Source organism: Antennarius striatus, chromosome 11, assembly GCF_040054535.1.
Source record: "Antennarius striatus isolate MH-2024 chromosome 11, ASM4005453v1, whole genome shotgun sequence".
Classification (NCBI taxonomy): domain Eukaryota; kingdom Metazoa; phylum Chordata; class Actinopteri; order Lophiiformes; family Antennariidae; genus Antennarius; species Antennarius striatus.
In genome coordinates, this window is record NC_090786.1 from 163,494 (window position 1) to 183,710 (window position 20,217).

A 20,217-nucleotide genomic window follows, 5' to 3' on the forward strand; every position below is an offset into this window, starting at 1 on the left:
GACCTCCCTTAACCCCCCCCCCCCCAGAATAGTGGTGGTTTATTTGCGGAAGTGTCCCACGCCTGGTGGGACCCCCCAGCGGAGCCGTTGACACACAGAGCAGACAGGTGGGGGGAGATCTGGTTTAATGTTTGACGGACACAGACATCGGTGCATAGTTCAGACATGAGGCGCATCCCAGCATGCCATGCGGTCCCTCGACTCATCGCGCCTCGGCAGGGGGGCCAGGGGGGGGTTAGTGCCCTGCATTCACACCCACACAGAGGGGTTAGTACCCCCCCTCACATCACATTCACCTCTTCACGTGTTCATGCGTGTTTATGGTCCTGGAGGAGGGTGGGGCTTGTTGCCATGGTAACTGGGTCTGATGAGGACGACTGAGTCAGGAGGCACTTTGAAGTCACCTTCATGGTGATGAGCTGGGGTCAGAGGTCAGACGGTTTTCTCAGCACTGGAGGGGGGGGACATTCACCCACCCATAGACAGACATTACCCACAAGGCCGTGGGGCGTGAGCTGAAGGTACTGGAGAGATGAAGACAGGCAGGAAGAGGCAACGGGCCCCCGGTGAGGGGCGGGGCCCCCGGTAGTCTTTCTTCATTCTGATGGTGTTCTACACTCAGGTTCAGGGACAGGAAGTGATGATGAAGGTCTGCTGAAGAGACGTGAGTCCTGGAGACCTACACCTGCCTACCTGTGGGGGGGCGGGGCTCTATCAAAGCTGAAGGAAGGAGATAAAAACCAAAGGAACGCTGACTTCCTGCTTCACCGTTCAGGTGGACGCGTCCACAGGACCCTCAGGTCTCAGACCGTCAGGACGAACGAAAACCAATCAAATCATCAGCTGTGAAGGTTTAACCTTCAGACCCCCCCCCCAAAAAGACCAGGCAGATTCAGAGCCCCCCCACACCGATGACACCAGGTGACCTCTCGCCCTAACAGGTGGACTCCAGCATGGGCTCACACGCCTCCTTCTCCATCTGCTCCTTGCAGCTCTTGTCGGGGGCGTCGGCCACAGCGCCCTCTACCTGGCTGGAGTACTGCGCCTTGAGGCGGAACACATCCCAGCGCTCCGGGATCAGGCCTCGCTGGAACAGCAGCGACGCGGCGGCGGAGAAGAGCAGGATGGACGCCACGGCGCTCAGCATGCAGATGGTCCTGATGGGCGAGCGCTGCACGTACACGCCATTCACCAAGGTGCATCCTGGGAAGCGGATGACGGGCGGGATGCCGAGCAGCGGCTCCCCGCACAGCACGCGCAGCAGCACGCCGGCGGCGCAGCCCAGCACGGCGCCGTAGCCGTTGGACACCTTGAAGAAGAGCACGCAGACGAGCTGCGGCAGCATGAGCGTGTAGGTGAGGTCGGAGCGCAGCAGCCAGATCATCAGCACGCTGTTGTCCAGGAAGGTGAGCGCCGTGCCCGCCAGCCCCACCCCCACCACCGACAGCCGGATCACCCACTGGATCTCCCGCTGCGACGCCTGCGGGGACACGGTGTCAGTGCTGGTGTGCACCCCCCAGCCCCGCCCCCACACCGCCCTCCTCACCTGAGTCCTCAGGATGCTCCGGTAGATGTTGGAGGTGAAGATGGAGGCGGCGGACAGCAGGGCGGAGTCGGTGGATGACATCACGGCAGCGGCCACCGCCCCGATCCCCACGATGGAGATGTAGGGGGGGGTCAGGTGCTGCAGCACGATGGGGAGGACCAGCCCCGTCTCCCCCCGCTCCGACGGAGACGGAGAGCCGTAGGACGTCATGTTCCAGTCTGAGGACGCGCAGATAGCGTTAGCATTCAGCGTTAGCATTCAGCATTAGCATTCAGCATTAGCATTCAGCTAAAGCTAGGAGGTAGCCTCCGGCGATAGCTAACGGGTGTGATGGGGGTTAGCCTCCGGTCGGACTACAATCAGAACCAGGTCAGCATCTCAAGCCCGAGACTGAACCCCGGCCCAGCGGGGGGCGGTAGAACACCAGAGGAGGTGGCGCCGCCCTGCTGTCCGTGAACCAATCGTTCGCTGAGACGTTAAATGCTTCTCAGCCTCTGGTGGAGGAGCTTTGGTGTCTAAAGCCTGGTTCCGATCCTGTTCTGTTCCCGGTTCCTGAACCTACTTGTTGAGGCGGCCGCTGCCCCCAGCAGGATGGGGGGGATCCCCAGCGTCGGGACGATCAGGGCGGCAGCGAAGCAGCTGATCTTGGCTGTAGAGGAGGAGGAGGCCGACAGCGTCCTCTGGTGGAAGTTCTGAAGACCCAAGTTCCCCAAACCCTGGAACAGGACAGAACCAGTCAGTCCTGATTCACCCCCCAGTCTAACAGGACTTCTGCTGCATTTGATCACCGTGTGTGTGTGTGTGTGTGTGTGTGTGTGTGTGTGTGTGTGAGCGACTAGAACTTTCTCTCCCTGAACAACAGACGTGTGTTTGACCTCCTTCACTCAGATCTGACCTGAATGTTATAAAACACCAGAGCTGCTCATAAATCCCTACTTTAAAAACTGCCCCTCTGAAAAGCCCCCAGGAATGCTGGGATATGAAGTTGTTTTAGTCTCCTGGACCCAGGACTGCCAGGGGCTTAAGGTCCAGAACACGAGCCTTGGGGGATTTCTGGAGTCGTTGCACAACAGATTATTCTCCTGGAGCTGGAGAACAACCCGAACCCTGACCCGGTCCAGACCCACCAGGATCAGGAAGTTATCGATCCACTGCCACGCCCGGTCCGGCTCCACGGTGCCGACCCACGCCGACTTCAGGGTCTGGTTGTAGGCGGTCCGACTGATGTCCATGACGGCAGGGCTCATCAGGGCGAAGGGGACGCACAACCACTGCAGGAGACAGACCAGGTAGAGCACTAGCTATCAGGTAGCACATTAGCATTAGCTATCAGGTAGCACATTAGCATTAGCTATCAGATAAGAGTGAAACCTTAAGATGTTTCCATGACCTTTGAACCTGTTGTGTAATCTGGGATGGGGTGGCCTCGGTCTGGAGGGGTCGTCGGTTCAAGACCCGTGTCGGGCAAAAATATCCGAGTGTGAGCTGACAGTGGGGGGGTGTGGGTTCACCACCTGACAACGCCAAGGCGCCGCCCCCTTTATAAGCTGCTCATCAAGGGCAGCACCATGAAGGAGCCGCCCCCCCACCATCACACACCCTGCTGTGTGTGTGTGTGTGTTACAGGCCTGTACCCACTGTATATACATGTGACTCGTGAGCCGTGCGTGCCAGACTGCACTAATAGTTTCTGTGACGTGTTAATGATGTGAAATGAGCGTGTTAATTACACCATAAACTGGTGTGATCCAGTCACTATTATGTCATTATGTTTTCATTGTCATCATAGATTATAACCCTGCAAACAGTCAAACTATGAAAAACAGGGTTTCAGAAGGTCATCCAGTGGGTTGGAGGCGTCGCCCACTGATGGACGCCTTCATCCAATCACATGAAGCCTCGCCCACGATGGTTCCCGTCTGCTGAGCTTCTCTCCCCTCAGGAACGCCAGCGGGATCGTCACGCAAGTTACCTCAGTTACCTCAAGCCCAATATGGTTACCGTGGTGACACGACGTGGGACACCCAGCGGACCTGGACCCCAGAGTGCTCCCAGCTGATACTGACCTCTGACCTGACACAACACTGGTTTTGGTCACCAATGGGCCAAAGCTGTTTATCGTCTGGGTGCAGGACGACTGGCCTCTCCTGAGCTCCGTGTGAAGATACCCACCTCGTGTGTGTGTGTGTGTGTGTGTGATGATTAACACACACCGCCACGCCTCGTGACGTTCGTTCATACGCAGATGATAGTGTTTGTTCACGTTGGCCCCATCCGGTCCCGGCTCACGCCATGCCAGCATTCACGCTACCAGGTGTTTGCTCAGTGACGGCAGACGAGCACATGGCCACGCCCACAAGCGTTCTCCTGCTCTCTGATTGGTTTAAACGGGATGAAGGACCTGACTGAACTACAGAGCACACAAACCAACCCTGACACGCCTTCATCACTGAGGGCCCCAGGCCCCGCCTCAGGGGCCAACCAGACCCAGAACCCCCAGACTGATGGAGAGACCAGAACCCCCCCAGACTGATGGAGAGGAGACCAGAACCCCCCCAGACTGGTGGAGAGGAGATCCAGAACCCCCCCCAGACTGATGAAAGAGACCAGAACCCCCCCAGACTGATGAAGGAGACCAGAACCCCCCCAGACTGATGGAGACCAGAACCCACCAGACTGATGAAGATGAGGAGCAGCTGGATGATGTCTGTGTAGGCCACTGAGTAGAGCCCCCCCAGCAGGGTGTAGGTGATGGCCACCGCCGCCGAGATCCAGATGCTCACGGTGTAGGACAGCTCCAGGATCACACTCATCGTCACACCTGTACACACACACACACACACACACACACACAGGGGGTTAGAACCCAACACCCCCTCAGAGGGCAGCAGATCTAATTCTACCACAGAGGATCTGCTGGGGGGGATCCTCTGCTCTGGGATCGGCTGAGCGTCCTGACGGAACCACTGGATCAGAACACAGAGAACCCACGACAGCAGCTGACCACACCCACCAACGTGTATGTGTGTGTGTGTGTGTGTGTGTGTGTGAGAGAGACGTTCAAATCGGTCTCACCGGGTTTGAACACAACAGGTTTGACCTGAACAGCGGTAACGGCTCTCTGAGCCCCCCGTGTGTGAACGGTGCTTTATAAACACATTCACCATGACACCCGGGGCTCTGCCCCCCCATACATCTACATTAACAAACGTTTTTCAGCCTGACGCACACACACGCACACACACACTCTTACCCAGCCCGATGAGCGTCCCGGTCACCCACATCACCTCGGACACGAGCGAGGCCAGCGAGAGGGCCGCCGTCGGCCCCTTCCCGTACTTGATCTGGAAGGGATCCATCATGGTTACGTATTTGTTGTTCCTCATGGGCTCCGCGAAGAACAGGCCACCTGACGGGGAGGAGGGGGGGCAGAGAGATCTCAGGGATCATCATCATCATCATCATCAGCTGTGGGATTAGACCTCCAGCTTCTATTCCTACTCCCCAGTGGCTTCACCCCTCGTGGGTTCTCCACAGGAAACAGCTTATGTAAGGACGTCACTTTGAGACGGGACACCACTGTAAGGACATAACTGTAAGGACATCACTGTAAGGACGTCACTTTGAGACGGACGTCACTGTAAGGACGTCACTTTGAGACGGACGTCACTGTAAAGACGTCACTGTAAAGACTTCACTTTGAGACGGACACCACTGTAAGGACATAACTTTAAGGACATCACTGTAAGGACGTCACTTTGAGACGGACGTCACTGTAAGGACGTCACTTTGAGACGGACGTCACTGTAAGGACGTCACTGTAAGGACGTCACTTTGAGACAGGACACCACTGTAAGGACGTCACTGTAAGGACGTCACTTTGAGACGGGACACCACTGTAAGGACGTCACTGTAAGGATGTCACTGTAAGGATGTCACTGTAAAGACGTCACTTTGAGACGCGACACCACTGTAAGGACATCACTGTAAGGACGTCACTGTAAAGACGTCACTGTAAAGACGTCACTTTGAGACGGACACCACTGTAAGGACATAACTGTAAGGACTTCACCAGGACAGGATGTCACTTTAAGAACGTCACTGGAATGACGTCACTGGAACGGGACGTCACTATGAAAAAGTTACTGTAACGAGATCCCTGTGGGGCATTACTGTAAGGACGTCACTGTGGGAGGGTACATCACTGTAAGGACGTCATTGTGGGACGGGACGTCACTGTGGGGCAGCACGCCACGGTAAAGACGTCACTTTGAGACGGACACCACTGTAAGGACATCACTGTAAGGACATCACTGTAAGGACGTCACTTTGAGACGGACGTCACTGTAAGAACGTCACTGTAAAGACGTCCCTTTGAGACGGACACCACTGTAAGGACGTCACTGTAAGGACGTCACTGTAAGGACGTCACTTTGAGGACACCACTGTAAGGACATCACTGTAAGGACGTCACTTTGAGACGGGACACCACTGTAAGGACGTCACTTTGAGACGGGACACCACTGTAAGGACGTCACTGTAAGGACGTCACTGAAAGGACGTCACTGTAAGGATGTCACTGTAAAGACGTCACTTTGAGACGGACACCACTGTAAGGACATAACTAAGGACTTCACCAGGACAGGATGTCACTTTAAGAACGTCAATGGAATGACGTCACTGGAACGGGATGTCACTATCAAAAAGTTACTGTAACGAGATCCCTGTTGGGCATTACTGTAAGGACGTCACTGTGGGAGGGTACATCACTGTAAGGACGTCATTGTGGGACGGGACGTCACTGTGGGGCAGCACGCCACGGTAAAGACGTCACTTTGAGACTGACACCACTGTAAGGACATCACTGTAAGGACATCACTGTAAGGACATCACCGTAAGGACGTCACTTTGAGACGGGACACCATTGTAAGGACGTTACTGTAAGGACATCACTGTAAGGAAGTCACTGTAAGGATGTCACTGTAAAGACGTCACTTTGAGATGGACACCACTGTAAGGACATCACTGTAAGGACTTCACCAGGACAGGATGTCACTTTAAGAACGTCATTGGAATAACGTCACTGGAACGGGATGTCACTATCAAAAAGTTACTGTAACGAGATCCCTGTGGGGCATTACTGTAAGGACGTCACTGTGGGAGGGTACATCACTGTAAGGACGTCATTGTGGGACGGGACGTCATTGTGGGACGGGACGTCACTGTGGGGCAGCACGCCACGGTAAGGACGTCACTGTAAGGACTTCACTAGGGTGGGATGTCACTGGAATGACGTCACTGGAACGGGACGTCACTATAAGAAAGTCACCGTAAGGAGATCCCTCTGGGGCATCACTGTAAGGACGTCACTGTGGGAGGGTACGTCACTGTAAGGTAGACATTGTGGGACGGGACGTCACTGTGGGACGGGACGTCACTGTTAGGACGTCATTGTGGGATGGGATGTCACTGTAAGGACCTCATTGTAAGGACCTCATTGTAAGGACGTCACTGTGGGACGGGACGTCACTGTGGGACGGGACGTCACTGTTAGGACGTCACTTTGAGACGGGACGTCACTGTTAGGATGTCATTGTGAGATGGGATGTCACGGTAAGGACATCACTGTAAGGACCTCATTGTAAGGACGTCATTGTGGGACGGGACGTCACTGTTAGGACGTCACTTTGAGACGGGACACCACGGTAAATACGTTCACTGTGACGTGACCTCATTGTAAGGACGTCACTGTGGGACGGGACGCCACTTGTAAGGACGTCATTGTGGGACGGGACGTCACTGTTAGGACGTCACTTTGAGACAGGACACCACGGTAAATACGTCACTGTGACGGGACATCACTGTAAGGACGTCACTTTGAGACGGGACACCATGGTAAAGACGTCTCTGTAAGGACATAACTGTATTGACGTCTCTGTAAGGACATAACTGTATCGACGTCACTGGGGCGGGATGTCACTGTAAGGACATCACCGTAAGGACGTCACTGGAACGGGACGTCACTGTGGGGCAGCACGCCACGGTAAGGACGTCACTGTAAGGACTTCACTAGGGCGGGATGTCACTGTAAGAATGTCACTGGAATGACGTCACTGGAATGGGACGTCACTATGAGAAAGTCACCGTAAGGAGATCCCTCTGGGGCATCACTGTAAGGACGTCACTGTGGCAGGGTACGTCACTGTAAGGTAGCCATTGTGGGACGGGACGTCACTGTTAGGACGTCATTGTGGGATGGGATGTCACTGTAAGGACCTCATTGTAAGGACGTCACTGTGGGACGGGACGTCACTGTTAGGATGTCATTGTGAGATGGGATGTCACGGTAAGGACATCACTGTAAGGACCTCATTGTAAGGACGTCATTGTGGGACGGGACATCACTGTTAGGACGTCACTTTGAGACGGAACACCACGGTAAATACGTTCACTGTGACGTGACCTCATTGTAGGGACGCCACTTGTAAGGACGTCATTGTGGGACGGGACGTCACTGTTAGGACGTCACTTTGAGACAGGACACCACGGTAAATACGTTCACTGTGACGTGACGTCACTGTAAGGACGTCACTGTAAGGAAGTCTCTAAGGATATAATTGTATCGACGTCTCTGTAAGGACATAACTGTATCGACGTCACTGGGGAGGGACGTCACTGTAAGGATGTCACTATAAGGATATCACCGTAAGGACGTCACTGTGGGGCAGAACGTTACTGTAAGGATGTCACTGTAAGGAAGTCACTTTGAGACAGCACGCTACGGTAAGGATGTCATTTTAAGGACTTCCCTAGGGTGGGATGTCACATGACTGTCAGGACGTCACTGTAAGGACATCACTGTAAGGACGTTACTGTGGGGCAGAACATCACTGTAAGGACGCAACTGTAAGGACGCCACTGTAAGGATGTCACTGGGGCGGGACGTCACTGGGACAGGACGTCACATAGGATTGGGACGTCACTGTAAGGACGTCACTGGGACGGGACATCACTGTAAGGACGTCACTGGGACGGGACGTCACTGTAAGGACGTCTCTAAGGACATAATTGTATCGACGTCTCTGTAAGGACATAACTGTATCGACGTCACTGGGGAGGGACGTCACTGTAAGGATGTCACTATAAGTATATCACCGTAAGGACGTCACTGTGGGGCAGAACGTTACTGTAAGGATGTCACTGTAAGGAAGTCACTTTGAGACAGCACGCTACGGTAAGGATGTCATTTTAAGGACTTCACTAGGGTGGGATGTCACATGACTGTCAGGACGTCACTGTAAGGACATCACTGTAAGGACGTTACTGTGGGGCAGAACGTCACTGTAAGGACGCAACTGTAAGGACGCCACTGTAAGGATGTCACTGGGGCGGGACGTCACTGGGACAGGACGTCATATAGGATTGGGACGTCACTGTAAGGACGTCACTGGGACGGGACATCACTGTAAGGACGTCACTGGGACGGGACGTCACTGTAAGGACGTCACTGGGACGGGATGTCACTGTAAGGACGCCACTGTAAGGATGTCACTGTAAGGACGTCACTGGGACAGGACGTCACTGTAAGGACGTCAATGAGACTGGACGTTACTGTGGGACAGTATGTCACTGTGGGGCAGAATGTTAATGTGGGACGGGCCGTCACTGTGAGGATGTCACTGTAAGGATGTCACTTTAAGGAGGTCACTGTAAGGATGTCACTATAAGGACATCACCTTAAGGACGTCACTGGGACATCACTGTGGGGCAGGACGTCACTGGGACGGGACGTCACTGTAAGGCCTCCACTGTAAGGATGTCACTGTAAGGACGCCACTGTAAGGATGTCACTGTAAGGACGTCACTGGGACAGGACGTCACTGTAAGGACATCAATGAGACTGGACGTTACTGTGGGGCAGTAGGTCACCGTAAGGATGTCACTGTAAGAACTTCACTGTAAGCCTGTCAGTGGAAGGGCGTCACCAGGACAGGATGTCACTGTAAGAACATGACTGTAAGGATGTCGCTGTAAGGATGTCACTTTGAGACAGCACGCTACGGTAAGGATGTCATTTTAAGGACTTCACTAGGGTGGGATGTCACATGACTGTCAGGACGTCACTGTAAGGACATCACTGTAGGGACGTTACTGTGGGGCAGAACGTCACTGTAAGGACGCAACTGTAAGGACGCCACTGTAAGGATGTCACTGGGGCGGGACGTCACTGGGACAGGACGTCACATAGGATTGGGACGTCACTGTAAGGACGTCACTGGGACGGGACATCACTGTAAGGACGTCACTGGGACGGGACGTCACTGGGACGGGATGTCACTGTAAGGACGCCACTGTAAGGATGTCACTGTAAGGACGTCACTGGGACAGGACATCACTATAAGGACGTCAATGAGACTGGACGTTACTGTGGGACAGTATGTCACTGTGGGGCAGAATGTTAATGTGGGACGGGCCGTCACTGTGAGGATGTCACTGTAAGGATGTCACTTTAAGGAGGTCACTGTAAGGATGTCACTATAAGGACATCACCTTAAGGACGTCACTGGGACATCACTGTGGGGCAGGACGTCACTGGGACGGGACGTCACTGTAAGGCCTCCACTGTAAGGATGTCACTGTAAGGACGTCAATGAGACTGGACGTTACTGTGGGGCAGTAGGTCACTGTGGGGCAGAATGTTAATGTGGGACGGGCCGTTACTGTGAGGGTGTCACAATAAGGACATCAGCTTAAGGACGTCACTGGGACATCACTGTGGGGCAGGACGTCACTGGGACGGGACGTCACTGTGGGGCAGCACGCCACGGTAAAAACTTCACTAGGACGGGATGTCACTGTAAGGACGTCAATGGGACGGGACACCACTGTAAGGACGTCATTGTGGGACGTCACTTTGAGACGGGACACCACGGTAAAGACGTCACTGTAAGGACATCACTGTGACGGGACGTCACTGTAAGGACATAACTGTATCGACGTCACTAGGGCAGGATGTCACTGTAAGGACGTCACTGTAAGGATGTCACTATAAGGATATCACCGTAAGGACTTCACTAGGCGGGATGTCACTGTAAGAACATGACTGTCAGGACGTCACTGTGGAGCAGAATGTCACCGTAAGGATGTCACTGTAAGAACTTCACTGTAAGCCTGTCAGTGGAAGGGCGTCACCAGGACAGGATGTCACTGTAAGAACATGACTGTAAGGATGTCGCTGTAAGGACGTCACTGTAAGGACATCATCGTGGGGCAGAACGACACTGTGGGGCAGAACGTCACCGTAAGGACGTCACTGTATGGACGTCACTGTGGGGCAGAACGTCACCGTAAGGGCGTCACTATAAGGACGTCACAATAAGGACATCACTATAAAGACATCACTGGGGGGCAGAACGTCACTGTGGGCTTGATCTGGCTGTGTCCACCGGGGTTTAACATTTCCTGTCCTGTGTGGGTTTCGCGCTGCTTCCCTCTAATCTCACTGGCTGCTGCCTCACAGGGATTATATGCAAATTACCGATAAATGAGATCCAAACCGTTTCTACGAGGTTCTGAGATCACAGGCCGATCAGCCCCCCCACACCACTATCCTGATGCCTGATGGAGATTCATCTGTATCAGTCTTTGGCTTCCGGACTAAGTCCAGGCTAGGTTCTGACTTTGAGTCAGACTTCAGGTTTCACGTCAGTGGGTTGAGGAACTGCTTAAAGAATCTATGTGCCTTAAATACCCCCCCCCCCCACGGAGTTCTGTGCGCCCTCTGGAGGCAGGTTGCTGTCAGCTCTTTAACCCCGCCCCCTATACGTTAGCAGATCAGTCATTGGCTGACACAAACACTCAACATATATCATATGTGTGCTAGCCGTGGTGTGACGTCACATTGCGGGTCTCACCGATGATGAAGCACATGGTGGCCGTTACCGGCATCACGGCCCAGATCAGCCCCATGGACGGGTTGTACACCGCCTCCGCGGTGCCAACGATGAAGCCCCCTCCGACCCATGTGGCTGCAACACACACACACACAGAGAGAGACACAACACACACACACACACACACACACACACACACACACACACACGGTTAGTGCGTCCGGTCGCATTACAGAGAAGCCGACAAGCATCTGCGGATGAAGCGGTTCCGTCAAGAACCGTTAAACCGAACCGGGGCGTCACGTGCCCGCCGCCCCGATCATTCATCACCGGTGAACACGCAGCCCGCCTCAGCTGTCCCCACCGGGGGGGTCCGTCCGGTCGGTGCCGCCAGACGGAATAAAGAGCTCTAGCGGGTTTATTCCTGACGGTTTCCGTTCATCACACCGATCCGTTCCGCGGGGCGCGGAGCCCCCTTCAGCCCCCATCAGCTGACTCCATGATGCCCCGTCACGTCACGCGGACACTCGCCTGTCATGGTGAAGATGCCCACCGCCAGGTTGATGCCCCGGTTGCCCAGAAGCGCCATTTCCGTCTTGTCTCCGTGGCCCTTCTTGGCCTCCTTCTTGGACTTGACGGACGCCCAGATCCCGATCCCGAGGACCAGCAGGTAGAAGAAGATCATCACGGTCACCCCGGGCACGTTCAGAGCCATGGTGCAGCTGCTCTCCGGTCCTCCGGAGCGTCTGTCGGCCGTCGGTGATGGAGCGTCCCTCCCTGCTGCTGGGGGGGTGGGGTGTGGGGCGGTGGAGGCGCCGGGAACTACACCCCGCCGGAGGTGACTCACGCACACGCAGCGCCGACGTCCGCGCGCCGAGGCGTGAACGGACGTGGGATTAAACGCGGTTATAACGCGGTTATAACGCAGTCATTTTAAAATCAAATCTCCACAGAAGAGGTGTGTGTGTGTGTGTGTGTGTGTGTGTGTTTGTGTGTGTTTTTGTGCGCTAGTGTGTGTGTGTGTGTGTGTGTGTGTGTGTGTGTCTGTGTGCGTGCGTGTGTTACCACATGTAAATCCAACACACTAATAGTTCTAGTTCCAGGTCTGGATCCAGATCTGGGAATGGGTCCAGGTCTGGGTTCGGGTGCGGGTCTGGACCTCGGGGTCAGGGGCACCTGGTCCAGTCCCGGGTGGTTCCAGCTTTGCTAGGGCAGAATGGAGTTGTTTCTCCCTGCTGGCGTCTGATTCTGGTCCAATATGTTCGTATTAGTTTGATCACCCCCCCACCCCACCCCCCGGCGGTCTGTGCCTCTGGATGCTGGGCTACAATCTGAGGAATGTGATAGCGAGGGGAGCGTGGCGACCCCCTGTCTACAGGCTGGAGGTGTTGACCGGCGTTTGACCACTGGATGGGCAATGTTGCTGACCTGACTTCACCATACTACCCCTGTCATCCTCCATGGTTTATGGGTCCTGACTTCACCATACCTATGGTTTACGGGTCCTGACTTCACCATACTCCCCCTCTCCTCCCCCATGGTTTATGGGTCCTGACTTCACCATACTCCCCCTCTCCTCCCCCATGGTTTATGGGTCCTGACTTCACCATACCTATGGTTTATGGGTCCTGACTTCACCATACTCCCCCTCTCCTCCCCCATGGTTTATAAGTCCTGACTTCACCATACTCCCCCTCTCCTGCCCCTATGGTTTATGGGTGTGCTAATGAGCTAGTGGTGTGCTAACCTTTCAGACACAATGGACCGCCCTCCGCTCTTCCTCCCTGACAACTCGTCAGACACCACGCTCAGGTTCGCCCCCGCCTGACCCCGGACCAGCAGGGAGTCAGAGATGCTGTGGACAAAGCTATTGTTTCTGTGAGAAAATCCCAGGCGTGACGCTTTGCATCATGGGAGAATCAGCGTGAGGTGGTTTGAAAGAGTCGTGCAGGTTCTTTGTCCAGCGCCGGGTTTGGTGTTATTCTCTGCTCGTATTTCTTATTTCAGACAGTTTTATCCTAACAGAACAGATCCCCGTCTTCATCACCTCCCCTCAATGACCAACAGCACATGGTGTGTATGCATTGGGGTGTGGGGGGGGTTATCCATGTGTATGTTATAGATCTGCTATATTATAGATCTGTATGAGAACAGCGACGGGCCTGGTGTCGGTCATGAAGACTCATCCTGTAAAAGCAGGAACCCCGAGGCCTTCCCTGCTTTTACAGCGAGACCCCGCACTGTGGGGGTCGTTTATTGATCAGTCATTCTGAAGCTAACATGCAGCACAGGAAGTGACTGACGCGATGCTGACTCAACATTTATATTGAACCAAACACCCCCCCCCCCGCCGCAGAGGAAAACCAATCTCTTAGTGGATGTGGGTCGTGATGGATGTGACACACGAGGAAATCACTTTTACGTGCTGCCATGAAATATAATCAATGCCCCCCCCAACACACACACACACACACACACACCAACCCCCCCCCCACTTCCTGTCAGCCAGGCAGCATTTCCCCTGCTGGTTTTCACGAGTGAATCACAGTAACAGTAAGGAGTCAAACACACTGATGGTGGCTGGGCGGAGTCAAACACACTGATGGTGGCTGGGCGGAGTCAAACACACTGATGGTGGCTGGGCGGAGTCAAACACACTGATGGTGGCTGGGCGGAGTCAAACACACTGATGGTGGCTGGGCGGAGTCAAACACACTGATGGTGGCTGGGCGGAGTCAAACACACTGATGGTGGCTGGGCGGGGTCAAACACACTGATGGTGGCTGGGCGGAGTCAAACACACTGATGGTGGCTGGGCGGGGTCAAACACGCTGATGGCGGCTGGGCGGGGTCAAACACACTGATGGTGGCTGGGCGGGGTCAAACACGCTGAGGGTGGCTGGGCGGGGTCCAACACGCTGAGGGTGGCTGGGCGGGGTCAAACACGCTGAGGGTGGCTGGGCGGGGTCCAACACGCTGAGGGTGGCTGGGCGGGGTCCAACACGCTGAGGGTGGCTGGGCGGGGTCCAACACGCTGAGGGTGGCTGGGCGGGGTCCAACACGCTGAGGGTGGCTGGGCGGGGTCCAACACGCTGAGGGTGGCTGGGCGGGGTCCAACATGCTGAGGGTGGCTGGGCGGGGTCCAACACGCTGAGGGTGGCTGGGCGGGGTCCAACACGCTGAGGGTGGCTGGGCGGGGTCCAACACGCTGAGGGTGGCTGGGCGGGGTCCAACACGCTGAGGGTGGCTGGGCGGAGTCAAACACGCTGAGGGTGGCTGGGCGGGGTCCAACACGCTGAGGGTGGCTGGGCGGGGTCCAACACGCTGAGGGTGGCTGGGCGGGGTCCAACACGCTGAGGGTGGCTGGGCGGGGTCCAACACGCTGAGGGTGGCTGGGCGGAGTCAAACACGCTGAGGGTGGCTGGGCGGGGTCCAACACGCTGAGGGTGGCTGGGCGGAGTCAAACACGCTGAGGGTGGCTGGGCGGGGTCCAACACGCTGAGGGTGGCTGGGCGGGGTCCAACACGCTGAGGGTGGCTGGGCGGAGTCAAACACGCTGAGGGTAGCTGGGCGGAGTCAAACACGCTGAGGGTGGCTGGGCGGAGTCAAACACACTGATGGTGGCTGGGCGGAGTCAAACACACTGATGGTGGTGGGTGGGGTCAAACACACTGATGGTGGCTGGGTGGGGTCAAACACACTGATGGTGGTGGGTGGGGTCAAACACACTGATGGTGGCTGGGCGGGGTCAAACACACTGATGGCAGATGGTTAAAGCTTCAGGTGGAGAACCAGAGGCTGGAGTTTGTTCAGGGAGGAACCCGACCAGAGGTCCATCAGTGGACCAAAGGTTGCTGGTGACCCACCCCACGAACACTCAGAGCTAATCTCACGTCCAGCGAGGAGAACAAACCCTGATAAGAGCCTGACCACACCTGGTCCAGCCTCACCTCTGCTGATGATGTCATCAGCTGATGTCGTTCCTCTGAGAACAACAGAACACCCCCGGCTGAGGAAGACCTTCTGGTCGTCTCCTTCACGTCTGACGAAACCAGCCCCCCCACACAGAACAGCACTGGTTCCTTCCCTTAGTTGAATAGTGGAGGTGGATACTTTATTTAGTTTATTTTCTTTCCATACATGTTATTATGTGACAACATGTATGGAAAGAAAACAAACTAAATTAAAGCATCACATTTACATCAACATCTGAAAGAAACCGAAGGGTTAACGGGTTGAAGCCATTGTCCCCTGAATCAACACGTTATCAACCAGTTCATACATCAAATGTCACATTTAGATGATTTTATTTTGGTACGTTGCTGTTGTGAACGGTCCAGTCCAGTAGATGTGTGTGTGTTTACACACGTCTTTATCGGTTCTTGGCGTGACTTCGGTTTTGTAATAACCTTTTAATAGTCCATTCCGTGTGACGTAACCCTTTCCCTTCCCATGTCAAACATCTCGTGTGCATTGACTAATAAGCTAACCATCGTCCACCTTCTCAGTTGGTATCCTGAGGTCACAGTGATATTTTTCACAGACATGACACGTAGTTTAATAAGACATAAAAATCTGAGATTAAACATCTTTTATGTTAGAAATGTAACTTTGCAAAGTCAGGTTTTTCAATGCTTTTTTAAAGGCAGAGTTCCTGGACTCTTCACTTCGTTGCCCAGTTTTTTCCATAGTTTGACACGAGTAAAAGATAATGAAAATGTTTTTAATGTAGTTCTTGCTTTCTTCTGCAGAAATTCATTATTCTTAATTTGTGCTAATATATTTTGTGGTACAAAATATACAAAAACCCTATGATGACAGAAAAATCAAGGACCTTGACGTCACCCGGTATGGCGCAACCGGGCCCCACCTTGGAGCCAGGCCCGGTGAACGAGAGGGTCGCGTCCCTGCGCCTTCAGGTTGGGGACAGGTGTCTCACTGTCGTTTCGGCCTATGGGTCAAAAAGCAGTGTGGAATACCCGACCTTCTTGGAGTCCCTGGGAGGGGTACTGAATAGCGCTCCGACTGGGGACTCCCTTGTTCTCCTTGGGGACTTCAGCGCTCACGTGGGCAATGACAGTGAGACCTGGAGGGGGGGTGATTGGGATGAACGGCCTCCCCGATCTGAACACAAGTGGTGTTCTGTTATTGGACTTCTGTGCTGGTCAGTTTGTCCATAACAAACACCTTATTCAGCCACAGGGATGTCCATCAGTGCAAATGGCACCAGGACACCCTAGGCCAGAGGTCGATGATCGGCTTTGTTGTCGTATCATCAGACCTCCGACCGCGTGTGTTGGACACTCGGGTGACGAGAGGGGCGGAGCAGCTTCTGCAGTGATGCAGTCGCTGTAGGTCTGTGGTGGTGAAGGCGCTGAGTCGTTAGACGAAGCTCTGGATTTACCGGTCAATCTACGTTCCTACTCTCACCTATGGTCAGGAGCTTTGGGTCATGACCTAAAGGACAAGATCCCGGATACAAGCGGCTGAAATGAGTTTCCTCCATAGAGTGGGGGGGCGCACCCTGAGTGATAGGGTGAGGAGCTCAGTCACCAGGGAGGAGCTCAGAGTAGAGCTGCTGCTCCTCCACCTCCAGCGGAGCCAGCTGAGGTGGCTCGGACATCTGTTCAGGATGCCTCCTGGACGCCTCCCTGGGGAGGTGTTCCGGGCACGTCCTACCGGGAGGAGGTAAGACCTAGGACACGCTGGAGGGACTATGTCTCTGGGCTGGCCTGGGAATGCCTCGGGCTCCCCCTGGAGGAGCTGGAGGTGGTGTCTGGGGAGAGGGAGGTATGGCCATCCCTGCTGAGACTATTGCGCCCCCAACCCGGCCCCGGATAAGAGGTTGATGATGGATGGATATTTTGTGGTAAACAATTATTGGCTGCTTTACACATGAGTTGAGCAGTTCTATAGCTTATGATTTAGATGTGATGAATAATTGATTTCTATGAGTTTTATAATGAGCTTTGTGGATAATTCTTATGGCTCTTTTCTGGGCCAAAAACAGGTTGTAAACCGCTTTTTCAATGCTTTTATTTTGAAAGTGCACAGGTGTCTCACTGATGTCATTTCAAAGTGGTTTCATATTCTTCTGAGTCTCAATTACAGCTTGAGCCAAACCGGTAAAATTCCACTGTGGTTGAATATCTGAACTTAAAGCTGAAACACACACTGGTCTGTTCCAACAGGAAATGAAGATGCAGTTTGTCTCTGGTCTTCTGCATGTTCGCAGCATGTTAACATAAATAAACACCATCATCATCATCGTGTTTTATTGCGTTGTCAGCCTGACTTTCTGAGCTGCTTCGGTCTGCAGACGTGTCAGACTCAGACTGAGGAAGACTCGTGTGACCGTCCCAGACCAGAACCTTGGGTCTGGAGGAGAGACCTCCACCCGTTCTTCTGCCACAGCGACGATTTCTGATGACAGAAACAAACGACGGACTTGAGAACCGTGGGGGGAGAACAGTTGTGAAGGAAGCTCCTGATAGGCCGTTTCCAAGAATAGCAACAACAGCAGACGCATACCATAGAGCTGCAAAGGTCAAGGTCAACGCCAGACACTGGTAGAAGGTTCGCTGCTTCAAGTGTCGCCAGGAGCGCAACGTGATGAAGATCAGACCGTCAGCTTCATCAAGAGCACAAAGGGAACAGATGATGGACCGGATGTCAGGAACGTGTTTGACGTGAAGCTGAGGCTGAAACCTGACAGGAAAACCCCGGCAGAGCGTGAAACCTCAGAACATCCCAGAAACGGTTCCTCACAGGGGATGTCTGGCGGGCCTCGAGTTTGACACAGTCATGAAATGAAAGATTAAAGATTAAAGCACGCTTTATTGTCCACACAAACGGGGTAATTATCTTTACACTCCTGTTTTACATGCACATACTGTATATACGTGTTAGTAGCACAGCACACACAATCACTGTATACAGGCCCCTGTAAACACACTGGGGGCCTGCTGGCATGCAATTAATCACACATGATTAATAATCACACATGACTGGGGGAGACTGAGTGATGGGTCGCGACTTCGGGGTGCGCCCCAATGTGCATCTTGTGGGGGGGACGGCGCCTCGCTCAAGGGCGCCTCGGCAGTGGCTGGGAGGTGAGCTGAAGCCCCCACTGTCAGCTCACACTCCGAAGATGTCCGTGGGAGCGGGAATCAAACCACCGATGGCTGGGCGATGACTGGTCTTAAGACGTTTTGCTCTACCGCTGAGCCACTGCCGCCCCATGACGTAATGACTTAAATCACAAAAAAATAACATGATGTTCTGGGGGGTTCAGATTCTAGACGGGTATGTCTGCGGTGATGCCCCCCATCGGTTCCGCTCTGAGCTGCCACGCAGGGAGAAAATGTGGTAAAGATACGTTTGACACACATTTTAAAGAATTCAGAGAAACCAGAGAAAACAATCAGCAGACTGGTCAGGATGATCTCCAGTGCTCTGCAGCGTGGATGAAACCAGACTCTACTGGGCCCTGATGAAGCTGCTCGGATGAGATACCTCAGCCTCTAGCACCACCATGAGGATTCTGGAGGTACTGTCTGAGAATCCCCATCCAAAACTATCGGGTAGGACATTTTTACCTCGCTTGATATGTAAAACACACACACACACACACACACACACACACACACACACACACACACACACACACACACACACACACACACACAACGCAAAACGAACAAAAATATAAATGCAATACTTTTGTTTTTGCTCTCATTTTTTACGAGATGAACTCAAAGATCTAAAACATTTTCTATGAACACAAAACAACAATTTCTAACATTTTTCACAAATCTGTCTAAATCTGTGATGGTGAACGTCTCCTTTGCAGACAGCATCCCTCCCACTCCACAGGTGTGGCATTAGATGCTGATTAGACAGAATGATTATCACACAGGTGTGTCTGACTGGCTGGAAGTCAGTGTTTGTGGACCTTCAGAGGACCGGAAATAAACCAGTCCTGTCCCATGAAGCTGGATTAACCTAGTCAGGCTTCCTCTTCCTTATCTGGCTTCACTTACCCAGACATCCACCCTCCAGATTTTCGGTCCCATAAAGCCGGCTATCATCACTAATTCAATCCAGACTTGTCCACTCTAGATCTGTGCGCGCTCACATAAAAAGGGCGGAGTTTGCTGCATGCGACCAATCACAAACATGCAACAAACCGGCCCGAGACGCATGTTTCACAACGGAGGAGCAAACAATAATAATTAATAAATACGATCAATACAAATCAATAATCCAGGTAAAAAGCAACACAGCTGCAGCTGCCAAACGGAGCAAGGATCTCTGGGAAAACATGGCCGACTGCGTCAATGAGGAAGTTAGTGCCATTATAATATTACTGCCCCACTATGACTGCACTTGTGTATCTGACTACAGTAACATGTGTGTGTTCATACATGTGTGTGTGAACCACATGTTTGGTTATGACATGTGATCGTAGTCCCGTGACTTTATGAACAGCTCTACGTACTGTGTTCTTCACAGGTTTTCAGCATCGCCAACACAATACATTAAAGTACCGATCAATCAATCAATCAATCCATGACTTACTGAAACAAATCATTGATCAATGACATTTTATCTGTGTCTTGCTTGTAACCCGTCCAACGAGGGATTTCAGGACATCATAATAATTACCAACATCACTCAGAAATATATGAACTGTCTCAAAGACCCTCAGGTCAATGCACACTGTGGGGGGCTGTCAGCGCGGGGTTGGGGTGCGTTCCATTCCTGATGTGAGGCTCC

The 20,217-nt window shown here is 53.4% G+C and overlaps 1 protein-coding gene across 1 annotated transcript; it reads right to left on the minus strand.

Annotated features, from left to right (window-relative positions):
• Positions 1–45: 45 nt before the first annotated feature.
• On the minus strand, positions 46–12,231 carry LOC137603417 (high-affinity choline transporter 1-like). Its single transcript, XM_068326867.1, has 8 exons — positions 11,971–12,231; positions 11,461–11,574; positions 4,800–4,955; positions 4,219–4,367; positions 2,674–2,817; positions 2,109–2,262; positions 1,547–1,764; positions 46–1,480 (listed from the first exon to the last, which is right to left on the minus strand). The coding sequence occupies exons 1-8, from the start codon at positions 12,152–12,154 to the stop codon at positions 935–937; spliced, it is 1,665 nt and encodes a 554-aa protein (XP_068182968.1). The 5' UTR covers positions 12,155–12,231; the 3' UTR covers positions 46–934.
• Between the last annotated feature and the right edge of the window lie 7,986 nt (positions 12,232–20,217).